The 12,818-nt window shown below is 42.0% G+C and overlaps 1 protein-coding gene across 2 annotated transcripts in view; it reads left to right on the top strand.

The window, feature by feature from the left end:
• Positions 1-11,206, top strand: part of LOC110536033 (inositol polyphosphate-5-phosphatase A) — a 54,020-nt gene extending 42,814 nt beyond the window's left edge. For both annotated transcript variants that reach the window (XM_036935870.1, XM_021621538.2), the window contains exons 5-16: positions 4,857-4,920; positions 5,556-5,659; positions 5,903-5,955; positions 6,539-6,658; positions 6,773-6,857; positions 6,960-7,055; positions 7,153-7,227; positions 8,607-8,680; positions 8,792-8,903; positions 9,013-9,081; positions 9,186-9,245; positions 10,377-11,206. In XM_036935870.1, coding sequence (XP_036791765.1) covers positions 4,857-4,920; positions 5,556-5,659; positions 5,903-5,955; positions 6,539-6,658; positions 6,773-6,857; positions 6,960-7,055; positions 7,153-7,227; positions 8,607-8,680; positions 8,792-8,903; positions 9,013-9,081; positions 9,186-9,227 — 894 coding nt within the window. In that variant the 3' untranslated portion in view covers positions 9,228-9,245; positions 10,377-11,206. The remainder of the gene's footprint in view (positions 1-4,856; positions 4,921-5,555; positions 5,660-5,902; positions 5,956-6,538; positions 6,659-6,772; positions 6,858-6,959; positions 7,056-7,152; positions 7,228-8,606; positions 8,681-8,791; positions 8,904-9,012; positions 9,082-9,185; positions 9,246-10,376) is intronic.
• The last annotated feature ends 1,612 nt before the right edge of the window (positions 11,207-12,818 follow it).

Raw genomic sequence — 12,818 nt, 5'->3', positions numbered from 1 at the left:
TATAGGAGTGGAGAAGCAAAATGTAGTCATGGTCGGATTTACCGAACAGAGGGCGGGGGAGGGCCTTGCATGCATCACAGATGTTAGAGTAGCAGTGATCCAGTGTTTTGCCAGCCCGGCTACTACAATCTCGGCTTGAATTTTGACTCCAAGGGAGCTTGACTCAGGAAAGTTTGGTGACCATTGTTCTAGAGTTTTTCCTGTTAACACTGTTAACGTTTCCCTTTACTGTGGCAATTGTGATCGAATCAACTCAATATTAGCCACTTTCAATGCAACATACCAAAACAAAATGAACTATGCAAGAGATTTTGTTGTAGGCATACACATCAGAGTAGGATTCTATTGCATTGACACGCACTACTCAGCTCATACTCTACACAGACAATGCGGCATAAACAATCAGAGCTGCAGTAGGCCTATAGGCAAATAGACCATTGCAAAATATGGATCTGTGCCATTTACTTTGAACTGGACTTTGTTTTCAGCATGAGCGGTCATGAGTAGATGAGCTTGTTTTGAAATTAAAGCGAGAGCTGCATGTAGCCACGTGTGCACATTTTGTTCATATCCTTTGCTTGTTAGTGAGTTATTAGCCCAGTTCTAGATCAATTGTAGTCAGCAATAGGGGAGTGATTGTGTTCTACAAGAGCACAAAACGTATACATTTCTAGACATCTTTGAAAAGTCAGGTAAATTGCTTTTTTTTGTCTTAAAGGGGCAGTGTTGTAGCCAATGGGCAGATGGCAGCATAATTTGTCTGATTCTCTGTAGTAATGGTATTTTATTTTGTAAAGTGGTTTCTTGCATCAAACACAATAACATTTTCAGTCACCTCCTTGTCTGAAGGACAAGTGGATAAACAGTTAATATCAAGCCCTGCATGTTTTTTTTAAAGTATCATGGAATGTAGGCTTACATTAAACACCACAAATTGGATACTACTGAATGCTGAATGATATAACAGCTATTTCCATGTTAAAATGTTATGGGATGCATTTTCTCTGTTGTTTTTGATGATGGGCCACTCTGGTCGGCCTACATTATGACCAAAAAGTCACAGTAGCCTACTTGGCCACAGTTAAAACTGTAACTTAAAGTGGGTACAGCTTCAGTGTTCACAGTAAACACACACTGGAAGTTGCACAATGTTCAAGTTTGTACTCAGCAGACCAGAAATTAGCTCAGTGCTACATTTTTTTAGAAGGAACATTGCATGTCACCCATTGAGCATGTTTGGGATGCTCTTGATCAATGTGTACTACAGCGTGTTCCAGTTCCCGACAATATCCAACAACTTTGCACAGCCATTGAAGAGGAGTGGGACAACATTCCACAGGCCACAATCAACAGTCTGAACAACTCTATGCAAAGGATATGTGTCGCGCTGCTTGAGGCAAATGGTGGTCACACCAAATACTGACTGGTTTTCAGATCCACGTCCCTACCTTTTTTTACAAGTTATCTTTGACCAGCAGATGCATATACAGTGGGGCAAAAAAAGTATTTAGTCAGCCACCAATTGTGCAAGTTCTCCCACTTAAAAAGATGAGAGGCCTGTCATTTTCATCATAGGTACACTTCAACTATGACAGACAAAATGAGGAAAAAAAATCCAGAAAAATGAGGGGAAAAAATCCAAAAAATCACATTGTAGGATTTGACTTACAGAAAACGTTTGACCTCTGTCATTGCCAACAAAGGGTATATAACAAAGTATTGAGATAAACTTTTGTTATTGACCAAATACTTATTTTCCACCATAATTTGCAAATAAATAAATTAAAAATCCTACAATGTGATTTTCTGGATTTCTTTTCCTAATTTTGTCTGTCATAGTTGAAGTGTACCTATGATGAAAATTACAGGCCTCTCTCATCTTTTTAAGTGGGAGAACTTGCACAATTGGTGGCTGACTCAATACTTTTTTGCCCCACTGTATGTATTCCCAGTCATGTGAAATCCATAGCCTAATGAATTTATTTACATTTCCTTATATGATCTGTAACTCAGTAAAATCTTTGAAATTGTTGCTTGTTGCCTTTTATATACAGTGTCTGTTCAGTATAGTTTGACCTAGGGTTGCAAAATTCCTGGAACTTTCAATAAATTCCCTGGTTTTCCCTAAATCCCAGTTGGATGTTTCCCTGGTTTTGATCTCTGTGTGTGATCTCTGTGTGTGATCTCTGTGTGTGATCTCTGTGTGTGATCTCTGTGTGTGATCTCTGTGTGTGATCTCCGTGTGTGATCTCTGTCTGGTTTTGATCTCCGTCTGTGATCTCCGTCTGGTTTTGATCTCCGTCTGTGATCTCCGTCTGGTTTTGATCTCCGTGTGTAGGCAGGACCTTGGGTTACATGCTGAGCTTGTATATTTGACCTGTGAAAGGAATAGAAAAACCAACACACTTAACTGTTGTATCCTTTTGTAGAGTTCATTGCAACGTGACAGTATGTGGGTGGGAATGTTTCTCAAAGTTATAGTATGATGAACTGTATATTCTGAAAGCTACAAGGTGTTAGTACACACAGAGGCCATGTGTTTAAAGGCTGGTTTATACACTTGGTCTTGGCTCTATCCTCTGGCCCCCCACCTCTCTCTAAATGTAACTACAGTATATGACTGTGCGTCAGTACAGCACTAAACTGCCATTATAGAGCTGTAGGAGGCTGTCTCTGTCATGGACGCTGTCTCAATCTCCACACCTGTCATACTGCCAGCTCTCAGACCAACTCTATCTTCAGCCTCCTTTCCAATGGCCTCTGTACCAGGAATAAGGACTGTTTGCCAGCGTTTTTTAATTCTGAGCCACATTGTAACTGTCATAGTAGAGCCTGGTTCCTAATGGTCTGGCAGGTCAACACAGTAGTTGTTGCATAAATCCAGTCTTGGGAGGGTCCATCCCTATCACGTGCAGAGTGTGATTAACCCTAACCCCACCCAGGTGAGACCCTAACACTGGAGCCCTGACAGTGGGGGTCAATGGATCTGTCCACACTCAAGAGTGTGTGAAGTGGAGGGGAAAGTCAATGGCCAGGTGTGGGGAGACAGGCCAAAGTCAATAAATTTAACTCTAGATTAAAACTATTGATCCCAGGCCATTTGTAAACAATAAATAAGGGCTGAGGGGAGTGGTGGACAGCTGGGACTATGTTTCCGCTGTGCTGGGGTGTCTGCGCCCCTCCTCCCCTGCCCTAAGAGGGCTGCAGCCCCCAATGCCTCATTCTCATTTCTCCTGTGCCACCCACATTGATTTTCAATTTGTTTCTCTTTGGCTGTGGATCATCAGCTCCCTGGCCAGGAGAGGCTGAGGGATAGGGGGGAGGGGTCTCTGTTCAAAGGGGCTGTGAGGAGGGAGGCAGGCATGCAGGCATTCCCTGTACAAATGGTGTTTTGATAAAAAATCACTTGTAAGTCGATAGTTTTTTATTAAACTGTGCACAAACCTGATTGATGAAGATAGGTGGTTGGCAGAGTATGTGGAGGAGAACCTTTCTATGTGTGTGTGTGTGTGTGTGTGACATTAAGGTTTTTGAGAAAAGGTACAGCAGACTTTTACAGTCATAAAACAGTTTTATGGTTTTAAGAATATCAACAACAAAAACATCCAATGCTATTGATACCTTCACTATATATACAATACATTATACAATGTTTCTTAGGTCGGTAAACACTCTTAAAACTGCCACCATGTTTTCTTCAAAACTGAGCTAATGCTCAAGCAAAATAAAATGTGATGTAATTTAATAACTGCTATAACCAAGGGATTCAGTTTAGTTAGTCGATGTTAGATCGAATTTGCGAGACCCTCCGTTTAGTCCGTACCCCCTCTCTCTCCTCTAACCCCCAGCTAACCCCCCTTCCTCCCCCAACATAACATGGACAGGTCTATCCCTAATCGCTGGTCACCCGGGCTAGTTGGAGTAGGGACAGCTCCATCCCATTAAATGAGGATTGCTCTGGCAGTGAAGATGAATGGTCTCTTCAGGGAGAGATCTCTCTTGCCGTCACGCCTGAGACCCTCTGGGTGCCGCCATATTTTTCTTCGTCCCCGAGTCGCAGCCGCCAAGGCGGCAGTCAGCAGCCGTACTGCTTAATACCTTTTAAATTGTTTTAATTTTCTGTCTTTATTGATCTCAGGGTTTGATTAATCAGATCATTGAAGCAGGCAGTTAGTACAATCAAAATTGTCAGCCCATGTCAGGGATGATTAGGTGCTAAAGTGTGTTTGTGTGCTTGCGTGTGTGTATATGTGCGTGTGCCCGTTTGAGTGTGTACTGTGTACATGTTATTGCAGTAAGACTGTATGTTTCTGTGGAGAAGAGTGAGTTGAGCATAATATAATTGCTTGAAAAAAGGGGAGGATTGAAGGCCGGGTGTGTGTGGCAGGAGACTAGATCAACTGTAGATTGGGATGGTTCATGATAATAATGGAATCAGAATCAGATCATGTTGGATGACTCAGACATTGGGTTGTTTCTTTAGGTCAATATGACTGTATTTTACCACTGAAGCCTGAGTGCTGCGTCTGACCAACATGGTCTCCTGAGCATGTCGAAGTGAATGAAGCTGTTTCGCAAGAAATGATAACGTTGAAACTTGAAATAACTATTTGGCATGGATTCAAACTATAAGTGAGAACTGTACAAGGTATTTCTTGAAGGATGCAATATTGGAAAATCAGACATTCTATATTCACTAACAGAAGAAAAAAAATCTGTATACCTGTACTGTACTAGCTAATGTACATAATAAAATTGCAACCTTAAATCAAACTCTATACTATCATCAATACAGCAAACTGCCATTCTCAGCGATTGTTTTAAATGAGCTTGTATTTTATTATTTGTCCTTACAGGCCTTGGGAAGCATGTACTTCATCCATAAGTCATTGAAAAACATCTACCAATATGATTTTAATGGTAAGGACATTACAATCATATCTGTATGACATCATTATTGACTTTGAATAACAAAAGATTAATGACATTTTGTTATCACCTTATGATGGATCACTTCCATTCAGGCCCTGCACATGGCGATAATTTCAGAACATCTGCATCAGTCCTGGTGTGCAAACTTGGCCCTTTGTAATATATCATGATTATAATATAATTAGAGTTTGGCACAAAAGAGTTTAGGAGGAAGCAAGATCAATTTTGTATGTCAGTCTGGAGATTCGTGTCTGTATTTTTATACAATGTGTCTGATCATCTTTTGAATGTCGCCGGGGGATGGACACCTTTTTTGGCCCAGACGTATCAGTGAATCTGAATTGAAAGTGGGATGTATTATTTTCTTGTTGCATAGTCCAGTCACGTTAGGCATGGAAAAAGCTCTTCAGAAAAGGCTTATGGAAGAGCCATTAACATCCCAAGCCTGCCATGTTCTGTGTCGCCAGTCAGATCAGTGCACAGTGACCAAACACTGCCTAATGGCCTGATTATAGGTTCTCTGATCACATATGGTGCTGTTATAAGCTAAACGTCACTTTATTGATTAGTGTTTGCATGTTTTCTCACTATTTTACCCTTCCACGCCTCTCTCCCCCTCACAGTTAAGGATTTCAAAGCAGTGTCTGGACAGAACAAGTATGTAGGCTCCCTGGATGAAGTAACCACAGTGGAGAAAGAAAAATTCCTGAAGAATTTCTGGCCCGATGTAAGTGTGTGTGTGTGGGCTGGGAGAGGTCAGGGTGGGCTGGGATGTGTTGGGACAAATGGGTCTATAGGGGCTGAAGGGGGAGTCTGCCCAATCTGACAGGGATATGAGACAAATTGTATTGAATAATCAATAATTACCAGAATGGCCCTCCAATGAGTTAGTTAAATGGTGCTATTTGTTGAACATTTCACATACAAAACATTCATCGGTATAGCTTCTGTTGTGTGATGTGTTTTGCAGTTCAAATGGTCTAGGAAGGGCTTTATGAGGACCCGGTGGATCATTCACAACCAGTACGTGCTCTACTCTACTCTACATTACTCTACTCCACTGTCTACTATCACAGCTCATCAATAGACAGGGACCCACAGAGAGAGAGGCTGCTCGAACAGTCACAGCCAGCTGTCAGCCCATTGCTCACTGCTACTGCAGTGGTTGAAGCTGAAGCTCAGCAAACACCCTCGGTTTCCTCTGCACAATAGTTACTATTTGCCCTCCTGTGTCACTACCACCGGGTCTTAGACAAAAGGAGTTCATGGGCAGAGTGCTACAAGGTCACCCTGTAAGTAAACACAGCCTGCCAGTTGTATGCACATTAATTGTGTTCAGGTGGCAGCAGCAGAAAAGGAGTTAATGCTTGGCACAGGAGACAAATGTGTTTCTTTGTGGACTAGCATGGACGTCGAGTGCACTCACTAATAAGTAAGCTCTTCATAACTACCACTGAACAGTTCCACACATACACACGTGTAGATTTGATCGAAGGCAATAACAAATGTCTTCCCAATAATTTAGTTTTTTCATAGATCTGCCTGCCACTTCTCACTTTGTGTGTGTGTGTGTGCTTGCGTGCGTGCATGTGTGTGCTCTCGGCAGGGGTCTGGACCTAGTCAACGTACACCTCTTCCATGATGCCTCCAACCTCATTGCCTGTAACGCCAGTCCCTCCATTTACTCAGACAACCGCCAGAAGGCCCTGAGATATGTCATCAACAGGTAGGCCTGTCCATTCTCAGCTTTGGAGAACAACTCAAGTGCAACTACTTGAGAGATATATAAGGCTTTTGCATTGAGCCCACTTCGATTAATATCACTGCTGTTTCCTTCCAGGATATCAGACAGCAGCTACACCCCACTCCCCTTCTTCCTGTTTGGGGATTTCAACTTCCGCCTGGACACCCTTAGCCTGGTCCAGGTATTATTACATGGCCCACTTCCTTAAAAATTTCACGAGAATCTTTACTAATGGTTAGATAACTATTGAGTTTTAGTTGACCGAACTGTGTGTGTGTTCCAGAACTTGTCCACTTCAGCAGTGGTGCAGACAGTGAAGAAGGACAGCAGTAATGAGGTGGAAAAAATTATCTGTGAGCAAAAGGACAATGACCACAAGGTGAGTCTCCACACCCATCAACTTCTTCCATCCTACTGTTTCCCTGTTGTTATTCAGATTTGGACGTTTACTCTATCCCCTGTTCCTTCATCTCAAGGTTCTTCTCCATATTGAGACCAAGATATTTGCCTACCTGCACCAGGCAGTGTTCACAGAGGACAACGGCAGAGCGGTGAGAACATTATCTGCTGTATACAACAACCCCACCCATATTAATCTCATGGGCTACCACTCGCTGCCTTGACAGCAATCATTAATGCCTTGGCGCCGATGACGTGGATGTCGTTTAAGGCAGCACCCCCCCCACTTCTCTGATTCAGACGGGTTGGGCTGAATGTGGAAGACACATTTCGGTTGAATGCATTCAGTATCCAACTGACTAGGGAGCCCATTTCCCTTTCCCGTCCCTACCAGTTCTAAACCGAAAACAACCACAGAAAATACTTCATTAAATGGGGGCTGAACTTCCTGATTTGGCCAAATGTTTTGGCTTGGTCATTAAGAAATGCAGCGGCCATGACTGAAGCCACACGTCTTGTGATGGTGGTTTAATTTGGGTGTCTCGTGTGTATGTGTGTGTGTGTGTGGTTGCACATGGCAAGAGTGTGTACATTCACTCTGTCAAAACAGTACACAGTTAGTCACTCACCCTTCCAGATAACTTGAAACAGTCTAACCAGGTCTTGTCTTGAAGTCACCTAGGCTAGCTAGTGCTTGCCAACTTCTTTCACCAATTAGCTTCAGCCGGCTGGTGTGCAACGGTGGCAAAGTTGGTTTGACATTGGGTAGCCTATCTCTAGGGCGAGTTGGGAACAATCAATAAATTACACAATGTAAATGGGACAATATTTTCATGTTGCACATCTTTTAGTTGTCTCATTAAATGCTTTCAATATTTGTATATGAACTTTGACAATTTATAGTTGGTTTTAGGTTTTTAAGTCGTTGAAATTTGGAGCTATTGACATAAAAAATATATTGTCCCATGTATATCGTGTAATTTACTGATGGTCCCTAACTAAACTGATATGGATATCAAATGTCAAACTAAATTGACCATGGGCATTATGATTGGGTTGGCTTCAGCTGCACCCGACCCAATCACTTGGATGCTGCCAGCTGTGGGCATGTGGCCAGGATTGAAATGAAACCTAATGAAAACTGTTATGGTACACTTCATGCTGAGGAGTATTTCTGTCTGGAAAAAAGCCATTTTATGAGTAAAAACTCATTCTGATTGGCTGGGCCTGGCTCCCCAGTGGGTGGGCCTGGCTGCCAAGTGGATGGGCCTATGCCCTCCAAGGCCCACCCATAGCTGCACCCCTGCCCAGTCATGTGAAATCCATAAATTAGGTCAATTGACTGATTTCCTTATATGAACTGTAACTCAGTAAAACATTTGAAATTGTTGCATGTTGCGTTTAAATATTTTTGTTCAAGTAATGGTGAATTCTAGGTGAAATTGAATATTCACATTATGCAGATCTTTATGGTTTGCAGATACCATGTTTTCAGACCTCCAGTAATTGTTAATCCTTCTATATCCCTCAGATTCTGAAGTATGACAAGGAGATCTCAGCCTTTCATGATGTCATTACAGAGGAAGACATTCTGTTTCCACCCAGGTAAGCCTCATCCCTGGCAGGCCTGGCACTATTACGATCAATCCCTGTTACTATGCCTAAGGAGTGTTCCTGCTGACACTATCACTGCCATGCTGTGTGTCTGTCTGTCAGTTACCCATACTGTGAGGACTACACTAAACCCACCCAGTACATGAACACTCGCTGCCCCTCCTGGTGTGACCGCATTCTCATGTCTCACACTGCCCAAGATATCATCCACAGGGTGAGTCACTTGGCAACACTCTGCCATCCACACTTCATGGATTAATTGATGTATTTACCATAGATCCATGTTCTACAGGCCTATTAAACAGCTGTGTGCTTCATTTTAGAGAGATGAGGGAGCGAGCAGTGTTGTTTACAACACAATGGGCCCTAATGTCTGCATGGGAGACCATAAGGTAATGTTTTTTTTAATATAATGTAACATGTCTGGTCTTGAAAACGGCCCTTGATAAACAGAAGGAAACTTATGTACCATTGTGTATTCCTCCTTTTTTCCTAGCCTGTTTTCTTGTCCTTTGCACTGAAGACGCATGGCCATTGACAAGGATCCCGCTCAATGGTAAGAGTATATGTGCTAGTGAGTGTGTAGTATATGTTGTGTAGGTATACAGGACCATAACCAGGGGGTCACTCTGAAAGAGCGATTACAGGCCAAAATCATTTCCAGCTCCTGGGCCTTATTCCCCAGAGAGCCAAAGGCCAGGCTGGTCCAGTGGAGTGCTGTGGGGATGAACTAAGATGAAGTGGCTCTGTGGACAAACTGTCTCCTTTGTGCATAATGTAGTTTAATGTCACTTCTGTTGATCTATGCCTATAGAATGTTCTCTTCTGTCACTGTGTGTAGCTACACCAAGCCCAATGTGGGACCTCTGTTCATTCATTACCAGACAGATCGCCAGCCAGAGAGACATGCATCGTGCAGAGCAGTGTATTGGCATTTTTAAGCCCGTGATTTTGTTTTGCTGCCTGTTATATGGCTTTTTCATAGGATGGTTCTCTCCTCTATGAGGATTCCTCTTCAGGAGGATCTAAAGGTGATGAAAGCCATTTCAGAAAGGAAACGCCACATAAAAATATGTTTAACCATTTATTAAAGAATTAATAATGCAAGTCTTGGCGATATAGGCTCTGCTCCTTCAGGGTAGCTCACAGCCCAAGCAAAGCATCAATATATAAAATGACCTACAAGCAGTGAGCGTGGATGGCTATACCAATCCCCCAGCAGGAAAACAGAACCTAACCGGTGGAAGCTGGTTTGGTGGTGGGAGCAAACGCATACTAGCAGTAGCAGCAAGCGGCAGTAGGATGTTTGAACAGATTCCGTCAGTTTAAATGGACCGCCAAATAAGGTAAGCGGGATTGTTACTAGCATCTAATTAGATGCACTCAGGTTCCCTTTCTGAACTGGCTTTGCTTTATGCATCGGAAGAACTCAGGGCTGTCAATGAGCTTTTCAATGAGATGGACAGCATTCCAAATCATATGTGATGATCTGGTCTGCCATGCCTCTCCTCGTTCCATCTATGAATCCAGTAGGATTTCACCCAATTTGGACTTTTATGTTTTATTTTTTTGTAACTCCTTTAACCAATCTTATATCATTCATTTACACATTGAAATAACAAATTATTTATAGATGTTATGTTTTCCTTGTGGATGGTAAAGAGTGTATTAACTTTTCTCCCTTTAGGTATGCCAGTATCTATCCAACACAAGTCCCACTGGCCATCACCATCACACTCCCACTCCACTATCTGTACCAGAGGATAAACAGAACAGCTCCTAGCCAGTCACGGGACCCAGCCTCTCCCTGATGTACATGCAGTCAGTCAGTATCCACCCAACCAGGTTTCTCATGTTCTCTTCTCCTCTCACTCCAAGTTATTGATTGCCATGGCTTGGGTGACATCACCACAGATTTGATCATCAGCATTATGGATTTTTTTGACGGACAATTTGCTCTGTCCTGTGCTCGGCCATATATCTTAAATTGTCTGACCCCAAAATACACAGAGATGCAGGGGTATTTTCTGGAGTCCTACCTTCAGTGCTCAACCATTGGAACCAGAGTATGTGTGGCAGTTTGCTGGATGGAATAGGGCCAACGAAAAGACAATGTGGGACTGCTGGTCTTGTCATGGAGGGCACCGGTCTGTCCCAATGGGATTAAAGAGACATGTGAGGGGACACACACTGGAATCTTGCCAAGTAAATACCCTAACTTCAGCTGATCAAACGGTTTTCAAGTGTCAAGGGTCTTCGGTTAAGTATTCCTTCTGACATCCCTGAATGGAATATGCATGCATGCTTTTCAGTTGTATTTTAGTAGTCTTTCATTTTACCTATTTATTTTCTAACTTTTAACTGGTTACTATCAATATAAGTATGCTTAAATCAAATATTCAGAAACACAATAAACAAAAGCTACCACAGTATTTCAAAACACCGTCAGCATGTTTGGCCAGGTTGCGTCCCTCTTCAGAATAGAGCAGTAGCATAATACACATTTCTCTGTGCATTCTCATGTTGTGTTGTCTTTTGTTCAAAACATACATTTCACTAGTACATACAATGCCTTCAGAAAGTATTCATACCCCTTGACTTATTTCATGTTGTTGTGTTAAAGCCTAATTCCAAAAATGGATTCAATTTTTTAAAATCTCACCCATCTACACACAATACCCCATAATGTCAAAGTGAAACATGCTTTTATACATTTTAGCAAATTTATTGAAAATGAAATACAGAAACACCTCATTTACGTAAGTATTCAGACCCCTGAGTCAATACTTTGTAAAAGTCGATTACAGCTGTGAATCTTTTTGGGTAAGTCTCTAAGAGCTTTGCACACCTGGATTGTACAATATTGCCCATTATACCTCTTAAAATTCTTCAAGCTCTGTCAAGTTGATTGTTGATCATTACTAGACAGGCGCTATTAAGTCTTGCCATAGATTGTCAAGCCGTTTTAAGTCAAAACTGTAACTAGGCCACTCAGGAACATTCAATGTAATTTTGGTAAGCAACTCCAGTGTAGATTTGGCCTTGTGTTTTATAAAAAATAAATACCTTTTTACCCTTTTTTCTCCCCAATTTCGTGGTATCCAGTTGGTAGTTAGTCCCGTACGAGAGCCGTGCATCCTCCGGAACACAACCCAGCTATGGTGCTAGCAAAGACTTATAGATGACCTGGAGCAAGTGGGTTTTGCAACGAATATGTAGCGAGGGCCAGCCAACGAGAGCATACAGGTTGCAGTGGTGGGTAGTATATGGGGCTTTTTAACACAGTGTACAAAGAAGGGCCATAAGTATACAGAATGGTGTCGTCTGCGTAGAGGTGGATCAGAGAATCAGCAGCAGCAAGAGCGACATCATTGATGTATACAGAGAAAAGACCCGGCCTGAGAATTGAACCCTGTGGCACCCCCATAGAGACAAGATTAGTATTGTGGAGTGAGTATAATGTTGTTGATCCATCGTCAGTTTTCTCATATCACAACCAAAATCACAAAAATTCCTGAGTAGTTTCCTTTCTCTCCTCCAACTGAGTTAGGAAGGACACCTCTAATTAATAACTTCGCCATACTCAAAGGGATATTTGACAGAATCTGCTTTTTATTTTTTTATTTAGGCTTGCCATAACAAAGGGGTTGAATACTTATTTGACTAAAGGCATTTGAACCTTACATTTATTATTAATTTCAAAATAATTATTTAAAAAAAAACAATTTTGACATTATGGGGTATTGTGTGTGCATTAGTGACACAAAATCTAAATGTAACCTATTTTTAATACAGGCTCTGACAACAAAATGTAGAAAAAGTAAAGGGGTGTGAATACTTTCTGAATGCACTGTACATACTATCCCAGCTCATCCCTCAAACAGTCTACTTTTTAAAAAAATGCCACACTGAGGTCTCTTTTCATAACCTCCTTCCATAACTATGGTTATAACTCAGCTTAAATCAATAAGATCATGTAAAAGACCAGTGGGACCAGATTCAGGCTGGGAGCCCATCAGGTCAGTATGAAAAACGGAAATGCCCTCCCTCCCCATCGAACCTCTAACTTGGATTCCCGCAGACTCTAAAATATAACATCTACATGCTGCTGAATACTGATTATCACTGG

The sequence above is a fragment of the Oncorhynchus mykiss genome, chromosome 11, assembly GCF_013265735.2.
Source record: "Oncorhynchus mykiss isolate Arlee chromosome 11, USDA_OmykA_1.1, whole genome shotgun sequence".
Classification (NCBI taxonomy): Eukaryota; Metazoa; Chordata; class Actinopteri; order Salmoniformes; family Salmonidae; genus Oncorhynchus; species Oncorhynchus mykiss.
The sequence above is the reverse complement of the archived record's forward strand: the minus strand, read 5'-3'. Positions and strand labels throughout refer to the sequence as shown.